The sequence below is a fragment of the Lycium ferocissimum genome, chromosome 10, assembly GCF_029784015.1.
Source record: "Lycium ferocissimum isolate CSIRO_LF1 chromosome 10, AGI_CSIRO_Lferr_CH_V1, whole genome shotgun sequence".
NCBI classification, from domain to species: domain Eukaryota; kingdom Viridiplantae; phylum Streptophyta; class Magnoliopsida; order Solanales; family Solanaceae; genus Lycium; species Lycium ferocissimum.
In genome coordinates this window covers 11,624,352-11,636,375 of record NC_081351.1, presented here as the reverse complement: position 1 = coordinate 11,636,375, position 12,024 = coordinate 11,624,352, and the positions used below count along the sequence as shown (strand labels likewise).

Below are 12,024 nucleotides of genomic sequence, written 5' to 3'. Positions count from 1 at the left end.
ACTGCCAAAAATAAGAGAGCATTTTTGTCATTTTCTCTCCAAACATCCATAACTATAACATAACAAATATTTACATTGGATGAAAAGTCACTTGGGAATCATGTACAAGCAATGGAGTAGCTACACAAGTAATTATATCAAAATGGAGTTCTAGAGTTTCTTTCATTTCCAATTTTCATATACAGCTATGTTATCTATAACATTATGGAATAGACTTGCCAGACATGTCTTGTAATCTTCACCTTTCAAAAATGCAGATTGCAGCAGTTTCTGTTTCCATAATGAATAGGTGCACGCGATTGTTCACATGCCTACTTCTGTAACCATACAAAACGGTCTTTCAAGCATTTTGCAGGTTCCATGATACCGCCGAGCCAGCCAAATCCAAAAGATAATTGCTTAGATTGTAAGCCAACAAGTTGTTGTCTGTAAGGTATCAACATGTTCCTGAGGCCTGCATTTTAAACAAACGGAGCGAAATCAGTCATCAATAGTCCGGGTATAACTTGAATACAGAATAATTCTAGGCTTAATACATTGATAGCCCCTTAAATTTAAGGGCAAAGTTCATTTAGACCCTCAAACTACAACTTGTACCAATTAAGCACCTAACCACATGATAAAGTGTTGCTATTAGACACTTACTATTCAAATTTAGGAAAAAAAATTGTGCGCGTCTATTAGATACTTACTCCTTTAATTATACACATCGGCCTTAATAAGAAAATGCTAGGGGTTTTAAAGCTTATTCAGGTGAATGAGTATAATTAAAGGAGGTGGCATATTTTAAATGGTTAACTTATCTACGTAATGGGCATTTGAAAACACACACAAGTATTTTCCAAAATCTAAACCGAAGTCCAATAGGAATAATTTATCACGTGCTCAATTGGAACACGCCATAATTCGAATGTTTCACACTTAATCCTAGTCAAAGTATTAAGCCATAATTCTATGAAGTAATTCTTCGCACCTGATATGCACATAGTCTTGTAAAGCAGAGCTGTATGAGGATCTCCTCGCGTACTCATGTTTGGCTTCTCCAAACACTCGAGGAATGCAAGGTCTGCCTTGAGAAGCTCAGCCTGATTATGAGTATCATAGCCCATGTCGTGACAATAGCAGCAAAAATCCAACCAATCAATGGGTCTTCTGTCCCAAATTGGTGACCCTCCATCTTTCCCACTTGACCAGTTTGGTCCACAGTAGTGACCATATCGAGGGAAAAACTGAGAAAGAAAAGCTCTTGGACCTGTATGCCATGGAACTTTAGAGACATATGGTCTAAAGCGTATGGTTGAAGTCCGAGCTAGAGAGTCTACACTTTCACGAGATTGCCTCCGCCTTCTCAGCTTCTTGTTGACAGTTGTTGGCATCTGAATATCACCCTCAGGTCCTTTAGCCCAAGGAAGAAATGAAAACACGGTCCATTTCCAAAACTTAGCATCGAACTGAGCCTTTTGTGTAGGTGTTTTCATTAGGGTACTAGTAGATACAACTGTTGAAGCCATATCATTTGCAGAGTGGGGTTTGAACCACAGGAAATTACTGAGAAATGAAAAATCCATTGCTAGATAATAATGGAAGACTCTGCCGATACGCTACTTCAGCCACCAGAACTTGTAAGATCAGAGGACCTATATCCACACATAGTTGCATCAAAGGCTGCACTAATTTCCAGTTACAATTTTCATAAAAAATGGAGCTGGTTGATAATTACCAGCTACAATAACAAACTAAAAGAGAGTATCTTTTCAACCAATTCATAAAAAAGGGAGGTTGTTCCCGACTTTCTCTTCATATGGAAATGAGACCTTGTCTCTTAAAGAGTAGTACAAAGAAGATATTTTGCCATTGCATTGAGCAAGGAAATTCTAAAAGTCAAAAGCATTAGGTAACTAATACTATCCATTCCATTTTAAGCAATTTATCAAAATGTTGTGTGCATTAAAATCACACTATAATAGCACTTGCAACAGATGCAATAACAACAACCACCACAACATACCCATTGTGATCCCCAAGTGGAGTCTGGGGAGAGTGGGGGGGAGAGTGGGTGTACGCACACCTTACCCTACCTTTGTGGGGTAGAGAGTCTGTTTCCGACAGACCCTCAGCTCAAGAAAAAGGTTTTACAAAATAGGTTTCAAAAAGATACAAGAACAAAGAAGCTATGATGAAAATATCAAAGAAAAAAAAATATTGATAGCGAAAATGGTAGAGAGAGCCAAAGTAAAATAAACAAACAGTAGTACTACAATTGAAGAATCATATAATTTAACAAGAGAGGGTTTCTCAAATGGTAAGCACCCTCCACCTCCAATCATAAGGTTGTGGGTTCGAGTCACCAAGGGAGCAAATATCGGGAAGCTCCTAGGGAGGGGTTAAAAAACAAAAGAATAAGACAATGATAGGATAATAATATTAAAATAATAATAATACTGGTAAGGAAAAGAGGGAGCAGATAAGGTGCTCTAAGCTAGAACCATCCCCCCCCCCCCCCCCCCCCCAACCCCAACCGAGAAGAGAGAGATCGCTCGACTACCTACTAACCTTCTATCCTAATCCTCGACCTCCATGCTCTCCTATTTAGGGTTATGTCAGCTGAATGTGTGCCATGTCTATAATGGCTCTTGCATACAACACATATAAAACAGTGTAACCCTAACTCTGGCTCATGCTCAAGTCACTAAATTTGGAGATGAGACAATCAATGCTCCATAGTTGATTATATATTCAAGTTAATAAAAATAACCTTTTAGCCGAAATATGCATCCAGTAATCCAATTGAATCATTTGTTCATTAATACACAAGCAATTGATCTTTAGCACAAAAGAGTTTCAACTAATGATATTTTAAATGACTGATATGTAGAATACTAACCCTGAGGCATTCCCCAATATGCCAAGACAATTCCAAAAGCTTTTCAGTCATAATAAAAAGATTAGCTGTTGGGATCACACAACTTCCAGAAGCTTTGAAGTTGCAATAAAGTATCAGCTACAGAGAGCACAGAGCTGTTAGAGCAAAAGAGTTTGTTGAAGAAATGTTCATGCTTTCCATTTCTTTTAAGACTGCAAAGAAACTGTATTAACGAGAGCAATAAAGGGGTGCCAACCCTGAACATGGACGGTAAAAGGGCTGTAAAGTGTAGTTGCTCAACAACTTCAAGCTCCTCCAAACAACCAGCAAAAACTATAGCTCACCGTATGTTTTCATTCGACCCCTCAAAACAATGTATAGACAGCAAAAGGTGCAAAGTAGTGTGTTATTTCTAGTTTCCTTTTGGTGCACTTATGAGGTCCCTATTTGTATAGAGGATTGGATCTCTTTTGTTGAGATAGAGGATTGGATCTCTTTTGTTGAGAATCATATTTTGGTGTAGATTCTCTTCTTTTGGTATACGGCTTGTATACAAGGACTTCCCCATTTGTTAATATAACTTTTACCTAATCAAAAAAAAAAAAAAAATATATATATATATATATATAGGACACACACACACACATATATATACATATATATATGTACATATACATATATAGTATGGTCATACAAGCTTCATTAGAACTCAAGGAAACAGTACTAGCCTATAGAATTCGCAATGGAAAAAAAGAGATTTGTCTCTCCTTTAAAGAAATCAAAAAATGATTTTTTTTGTAAAATCTCGTCTAATACTGGTATTTAATCATTAACTAATCAAACTATCTAAATCTAATAATAAGTAATAAATTAAGGTTCTATTTCAACACGGAACAAAGGGGACAATATACAGGGTAAGAAAGAGGTGTGATACTTAGCTTGATTCAGGGAAACTACAAACTACAGGATAGAAAAGAATATACCAATCCTAAGGGACCGTAGAATTAATCGTGGATCCAAGACAAAAATAGAAAGGCTTGAGTCTTCAACTGCTGTGCAAGTAATGTCTATGTAGAAACGGTTAAAAATTGGTGTATGGTCATACACGCTTCATTGCAACTCAAGGGAACAGTACGAGTCTATAGAACAACTTCTGTGCAAGTAACGTCGTTATGTTCATAATTCATACAAAATTCCTGAAACATTCTTCTGTTCCTTTCCTTTCCCTCCAGTTGCAAAGAATTAAGCAACCAGAGATCATGCACCACATACTCGTCCCTTCTTTTCCCCTGTTCCCAAGTTCCCGCATAGCCTTAATTCATTTACTTCATGTTTTCTTCTAACTTTCATATTCCTTTCAAACTGTACAATTTCTAAACCTCATTCTTTTCAACCAAAATTATTTCACTTTATTCAGAGTGTCACCATAAAAAATAACTCCAAAACTAAAATGCCACGGACATGGCTTACATTTCTAAGTATTCCTTCCTGCAGAATAGAAGACAACTGTTTAAATGCCAATTTCTTTTGGAAGATGAGAGTGCACCAAAATTGGAAGGTCAGAAAATGAGTCCAAACACCACCTAAAGTAACCAGTCAAAAGGGAAACACAAGTCCTGTGGGGGGAAGGAGAGGCATAGGCATAACTTGGATAATCACCTTGGGAAGTGGATTACAGCTCCCAAGAAATGGGGCTTCTGCTTAAGTCATCTTTTCTAGGTAAGGCATAAGATATGTTAGTCTATGAAAGTTTAAATACATGTGAGTATGTATCGCAGACCGCACACATTCGAACAGCATCTTCGTGTAGAAAGTGATATATTCTTATCACGAAAATCAATAAGGATTATTAAAACACCTCATCTGTGACACTAATGAATGTCAATGGGGCATTGTAGGGTAAGACACCCACTGCTTGGTCCGTGGTGAGTCTCTAAAGTTTTTTTCTAGAGAGATTCTTCTAGGATGACAAATACTAAAAGGGGACACAGACTAGGTAATTCAGTTGGACAGGAAGGTAGGAAGATAAAAAGATAAAACATAAAGTGGTCATCCTATAGAGTAAGTGACAAGATGCATAGCAGAGAACATAAGAGTAAAGCCAATAAGTTTAAGTCGGTACATAGCAACAAATTTACGTTTCCATCAGATTTTTGGAGGCCTTTACATGATTAAATAACTTCTAGTAGGAGATCAAAGAAAGATAAAGGCACTCCTAATTCTATGATATGGAGAAGCTCCGAAGATGCATCTTTTAGTTCACATCTTATTACCCCATATTCCCTGCGGATGAGGCAAGATTATCTCAATAGCTATTCAGACGACTAGAATCCCTCAAGAAATCAAATTTTTGCATAGGCTTCTCTTCAACATTTCTCGCTCTGTACATCTAATGGGAAAACAATGTATTCGTAATGAGAAGACTCAAGTCACTCAACTGCTTGCTTTTGCCTTTTGTGAAGCTCATGCTATAAAGTAAGGGCATCGTGTTCCCTTCAACTAGATGCATATGATTATGGATAGCGTGGTAGAACCTTTACTATCTCCATCTGGTAGATGAATTTTCACCGACATTGAGAATATGAGAGTTATTGCTGTTTGAATGACATATAGCATGGGATGTATAGCACTTACTTTTGGTTAAGACTTTAAACTTCTTAAAAACTTACTTTTGGTTAGCCCTAGGGATTTGATTCAATAACATGATCGGATAGCATGAGATGTGGGGTAGGTGCACGTCATGAGTTCAAATCTTGTCTGGTTCATAAGTGTGGTATTTAAATGGAAAATGGTAAAGGGGAAGACCAGTTACCCACGAATTTTGAATCTAGGAAAACAGGTTTCTTAGTTATTCGAAAAAAACAATAAGAAAACATTACTTTTTGTCATGTAAAAAGAGTAGACGATTAACTACTCTTAAAGCCCAAATTAGTCCTTATAGGAATATGAATCCTCCATATCCGTTGAGTATAACGGAAAAAGAAAATACTCCATATCATTCCGCTCCGCTGCTTAAGTTGGCACGTCTCGATGTATTACCATTTAGAGGATCATTATAATTAGATTATTATTAATATATATACTAGTACCACAACCCTCATCTTTTGTAAGAAGGTTGCTTGCGCAAAATGGTAATGTAACAAAAGCTTTGACCCTTGCTTTAACATGATCGCGTAAAACATCTCTTATATTCCATATTTTCCATGGATTTCAGTTAAGTAGTATATCGATCACTATACATCATGTGAATAAAGATGCCCAAGCAGAGCACTGCCAAGTTCATACAATAGTCAAGACTTGCATAGCTATCAAGGTTACAAAATAACCACCGAAAGAATCCCTCCTATCTTAACCTGAAGTCTCGAGTTCTATTCTGGGAATGAAGTCCCCTATACTAGTCAGAGGCGGAGACATGATTATTTTTAATTTATGGGTTCTGAACCACAATTCATTTTACTTGCTGGGTTTATTATTTGTACATATTAAATCATGGGTTCTGCCGAACCTGTAATCTGCACTGTCGCTCCGCCTCTGATACTAGTTAGTTTCGGATACTACAACAACATACCCAGTGAAATCTCAAAAAGTGGTTTCGGAGACTAAATGCTTAAAGGAGATGCCAATGAAAGTATCATATTCTCTAGGAAAGTAAAAGAGGTAAAGAACACTACTTAGACCAAAAATAGATACCCTTGAAGGGATTCCCAGTCCCACTTTGTTTCCTTCTCAATTTCCTTTTTTCCCCTCCTCAGTTTAAAGATTTCAGTACAGAACAAATCCAATTTACCTTTATGGGTCTCTGTATTATTATTTAAAAGAGAAAAAGGTTTCTTTTTTCCATTTCTCTTCTTCTCCTTCTCTCCCACTATCCACCGCCTTAACACCAATCAAGAATCAGTAAACCCCACATGCAAAAAGGCATACAAACCCAATAAAAGAACACTATAAGACACAGAATTTGCAGTGAGAAAAAACATTAAGCAAGAACCTTTACAATTGAATACCCAAAAAAAAAAAGGATGTTAAGTAAAAGAAATCAAGAACCCAGTGTACTTGAAAGATAGAGAAAAGTACCTAATAATCTTCATTGATTAGCAGTTCAACACAAAAAATGAGTTCATGTGTAGGGGGTTTTGTTTGAGGATTACTTGGTTGGAATTTGTTGTGATGATTTGTTTGGGTATGGGAACATGTGATGTAATGCTGAGATAGGAATTTGAAGTTTCTAGTTGGTTAACACTTGTCCACAAGTCACCACTTGGTTTGTTTGTTTTTAATATTCTGCTGTATCCGGTATTTATTAATCAGATTAATTAAAAATCCGTAAAATGCATAAATAGCCTTTTTTTTTTAGGATTTCAACTTAATGAATAATCGGAATGAAAATGGTTCTTTATGTATTTCAGAAAGGGATCAATCTAATCCCAAGTCATATAAGCAAAGACAATCACTACTCTGTTGTCGATAGGAAACGTATCGATTTTCTTTGCTGATATGACTTAGGAACAGAATTGATCAATTTTGAGAAAAAATTGTATGGGCTAAAAGCGCATCCGGGTCCGGTCACGAGATCGGATATCTATCACGACTACGAGGCATATACAGCTGGCCTCCATTCCCACCAACTCAGGTCACGTCTGCAGACCTCGGTCAGCACATCACACGAACGTTAGGGTTGAAAAGTCTTGTTTTGGCTTATAATATAGCTTAGGGTAGAAGGGAGAGGATTCCATTGACACTCCGGCTCTCACCATTTGTAACACTCTCTCATTTTTTCTCTAAGAAATACTTACGGAACCATCACTTTCTTATCATTTTAGCTACTCGAATCTTACCATATTATCTTTGTTATTTGTTAGACTATGTCACGATCAAAACTACTCCGGACCAGGCTCACGCAAAGAGTTCTCGGGATTGAATACGGCCCACTTGTCCTCAAACCCTAGAAATACAAATATCTAACTGATTTTTTGGTTAAACCCGATTTCACTGGAAAATAATTTGGCGCCGTCTGTGGTTATAGACAGTTGAGGTGTCGTCCTGATCCAAAGCAGAAAATCTTAAAAGACTCGCTCGGGTTTGGAGTTGTTCTATCAAAAAGAAAAAATGCACTTACCATGCCTGAAACAGCTAGCAGCACGTCAAGAAGCAGTGTTCCAACAGGAACGAGAGACCCGCAGAGTTCGCAGCAGAGAAACCAGCAGAGCTTTGCCAGGGATATCAGCCCGGAATTAGAAGAACGGGTAGAGAGAGAGGAGATGATGCCACCCTCGGAGGAGGTCCGTAACGAGACCCGGATCGAGAAAGACCATCCTAACCATTCAGCAAAAAGCAGGGAAAGGCATCCTCGAGGACGTTATTCCGGAAAAAGGAAAAGGTGCCCTCATCACAGGGTAGAAGGGATGTACAAAGCGGAGGATCCCCCGTCGAAAATAACTCTAGCAGCAGTTTTGGAGTCGAACAGCGCCATGATGGAATGCATGGAAAAGCTGATGAGTATCGTGGTTGGGGGAACACAGGTCAAATGCCCTACGGATAACCCGGAGGTTATTAAGGCTCTCGCGATTCCCGAGGTGGTTGCGGAACAGCCAGAGCTGGGACCAATCAAGCAAAATACAGACTTAGCAAGAATCACCAAGTTAGAAAAAGAGCTCCACGACCAGATGAGTCAAATACCCGGGGCTCCCCTGTGCTGAAAGAGGCGAGAGCGAGGAAATATGGAAAGATTCCATACAAACCAAGTACGGCTCCAGCGCTCATCTCGAAAAAGTTCAAAATACCGGATATACCCAAATATGAAGGAACCACAGATCCTGAAGAGCACATAACGATCTTCAAAGCGACCATTACCGGACATGACCTCAAGTGGAAAGAGATTGAATCAGGCATGCTGAAAAAATTCCAGCACACGCTCGTTAAGGGGGCGCTTTCTTGGTATAATCTCTTGCCTGAAAATTCTATTGACTCTTTTGCCGCTCTTACAGATACGTTTGTAAAAGCTCATGCCAGGGCTCGAAGAGTCGAGACGCATAAAGAGGGCATCTTTGCTATAAAACAGAGGGGCGATGAGAAGCTCCGCAACTACGTGGAAAGAATTCAATGGGGAGAGGATCGTTAACGCCATACCGAAAGATCGGGTCGCTACAAAGATTCGCGAGATGGTTTGAATATGAATGGTTCGAAGGAGTCGAGAAAGTTAATGGAAAGCTTGAGCGAGTTCCGCCCAAGTCTTAGAACGAGAAACCCGAGTGGACATGAGAAACAAGCCACAGGAGAGGCCTGTTAATGTCCCCTCCCCCCCTCCCACCAGACAAAGAAACCCGGGAGACTTGTATGAACCGTATATAACTCGCCCCCCTCCAAGGGGCAACGCAGGAACTCGAAGACCGCGGTAAGATCAAGGCCAACCTAGGAAAGTAAAGGAGATGCCGGTAAGAAGGATATCAAATGATTCGGGCCCCCCAAGTATGGCGTCGTATAATTTAAATGTGGAAGCGGTGGAACTGGTCATGGCCATGAAAAAGATGAAGGAAGCAAGGTTTCCGGTAGCAATGCGGTCTAACCCAAATAGACGCGACGTGAAGTTATGGTATGAGGATTGTAAACACCTGCATAATGAGGTAGTAGACTTATTGCGAAGGGGACACTTGAAGGAGTTCTTAAACAATCGATCCAAATACACTCGGGAAAAAGAAACTGGGACCCCACACGAACAGCAGCTGCCCTGGGGCATGATCAATATGATTTTTGAAGGAAAGGTCGTTGGAGCGATAGCCTAGGATTCTCATGACAAGAAACCCTCTCCCTCCAGAAACGAGAGAAGGAACCACCTGAAGGATCGCGTTACGTTCAAGGCTATGGAAGGAAGAAAATATTGGTGGTCTGCACCGCACGCTGACGCACTGTAATATCCCTTCAAATTTTTGATTTTAACATTAAGCGTGTGTTTGTCGATCCAGGGAGCATTGTGAACGTGGTGCAACTACGAGTTCTCAAGGAAATGCGCATTAATGAAGAAAGTGGTCCTGGTGGTCAAGATCCTGACCGGATTCAACTTGTCAGGTGAGACCACGCGAGGGCAGATCGAGTTAGTTACGCATGTGCAAGGGGTCTCAGCAAAGGCTTTATTTGACATCTTGGAGGGAGACATTCCTTACAATTTGGTGATAGGAAGACCATGGTTGCATAGCATGAAGGCAGTCCCCTCTACTTTCCATCAAGTCATTAACTTCTCCACCTCTTGGGGGATAGCCGAAGTCCGAAGGTGGAGAAGTTAATGACAACTGCTGGGAACGACTAAAGGGATGACGATTGCTAGCAATTACAAAACACCGAATTCGAGGCTCAGCCCATGGTCGGGCGTGAAGAAGAAGCGGAACAGGTAAAAGATCCACCCAACGAGGGTTCGCAAGAAAGGACACCTAGAGGGTTTGTTACACCGAAAACCTCAAACTCACTGTATATTGTCCAGATCTGCCAAAAGAACATGTATACCTAGGCTCGGGCCTGGGGCCAGAGTTTTGGGGGAAACTGCTTAAGTTTTTGGCGCATAACATGAATAGCTTCACTTGGTCGGATGTAGATATTGTTGGTGTCTCTCCGGATTCCATCATTCATAAGCTAAGTGTAAATCCTAACTGTCAGCCGATTAAGTAGAAAAGGCGCCCAATGTAAGCGGAGCGCAGTCAATTCGCTAAGAAGGAGGTAGCCCAGCTCATTGCACGCGGAGCGGTCAGGGAGGTGAAATACCCGAATTGGCTGGCTAATGTCTTGGTGCTCCCTAAGAATCATGATGGCTTTCGAATGTATTTAGATTTGAAAGATTTAAATAAAGCATACTTGAGGAGCTTGTACTCTATGCCCCACCCAGATCAAGTGGTCGATTCGGTGGCCGAGCACGAGCTGCTCAGCTTCCTGGACATGTTATCAGGGTTCGACCAAATTCGGTTGGACCCCGCGGACCAGGAAAAGACTTCGATTATCACGGAGCACGGGACCTACTGCTATAACGTCATGCCTTTTGGCTTGAAAAATGCAACGGTCATATTTCATCAGTTAACCCGTCAGATGTTTCAGGATAAAATAAGTAGGAGTATTGAAATTTATTTGCATGACATAATTGTTAAATCCCTGGGAACAGATAAGCACAGAAGACATTTGCAGGAAGCATTCGATATTTTTCCTGCCCACAACTTGAAGCTGAACCCAGAAAAATACATCTTTGGAGTGGCTCTGGCAAATTCTTAAGGTTCATCGTGTCTAACAGGGGTATAGAGGTTAACCCAAATCACATTCAGGCCATCGAACAAGTACCAGACGTCCTTGATGATGCCAGAAAGGTGCAGCAACTATTGGGAGAGTGGCTTCGCTGGAAGGTTCATATCACGGTCATCCGAGCGTTGCCAAAGGTTCTTTAGCGTGCTTAAAAAGAAAAAGGATTTCAAATGGACCTCGGAATGTCAACGATCTTTGAGAGAATTGAAAGTACTTATCAAATCCGCCTATGCTAGCAAAATCGGAGGAAGAAGAACCCCTGTTGATCTATTTGGCTGTTTCAGAAATCGCGATAAGTGTTGTCCTCATTCGCGAGTAAAAAGGTACGCGATCCCCTATTTACCATATCAGCAAGGCCTTATCCGAGGCTGAGTTACGTTACCCGCACCTCGAAAGGCTGGCCCTGGCTTTAGTGTTCGCGGCCTGAAAGCTAAGGCCATACTTCCAATGTCACCTGATCTATGTGGTAACTACTTTCCTTTTAAGAAAAATTCTACACAAACATGGGCTTTCGGGCAGGTTGGCAAGTTTGTCGATTGAAGTGTGCACGTACGATATCACTTATCAACCCCGGACTGCTATCAAGTCACAAGCCTTAGCGGACTTTGTCGCTGACTACAGTCGGGGTATGATGCCTTGTGCCCAAAAGGAAGAGATTTGGGAATTCAAAGCCGCTTCCGGGGAATAGGTCCTACACACAGATGGGGTTGTGAACAAAAAAGGGACGGGGCTGGGAATTATGTTAACCACTCCGTTAGGGGACACAATCAAGCAAGCTATTAAATGTGTACCTTTAACTAACAATGAGGCCGAGTATGAGGCAATGATTGCAGGGCTGGAACTGGTTCTATGCCTAGGAGCTGACAAAGTGGAATTAAAAAGTGCTT

The 12,024-nt window shown here is 40.5% G+C and overlaps 1 protein-coding gene across 2 annotated transcripts; it reads right to left on the bottom strand.

Annotated features, from left to right (window-relative positions):
- LOC132032458 (uncharacterized) lies at positions 1-7,094 on the bottom strand. 2 transcript variants are annotated; one of them, XM_059422076.1, is made up of 3 exons: positions 6,938-7,094; positions 974-1,637; positions 1-454 (listed from the first exon to the last, which is right to left on the bottom strand). In XM_059422076.1, exons 2-3 carry the CDS (start codon positions 1,566-1,568, stop codon positions 312-314), a joined length of 738 nt encoding a protein of 245 aa, XP_059278059.1. In that variant the 5' UTR covers positions 1,569-1,637; positions 6,938-7,094; the 3' UTR covers positions 1-311. The 2 variants fall into 2 exon arrangements, with proteins under 2 accessions (XP_059278059.1, XP_059278060.1); XM_059422077.1 differs by having other exon boundaries at positions 974-1,665; positions 6,938-7,053.
- Positions 7,095-12,024: the final 4,930 nt, after the last annotated feature.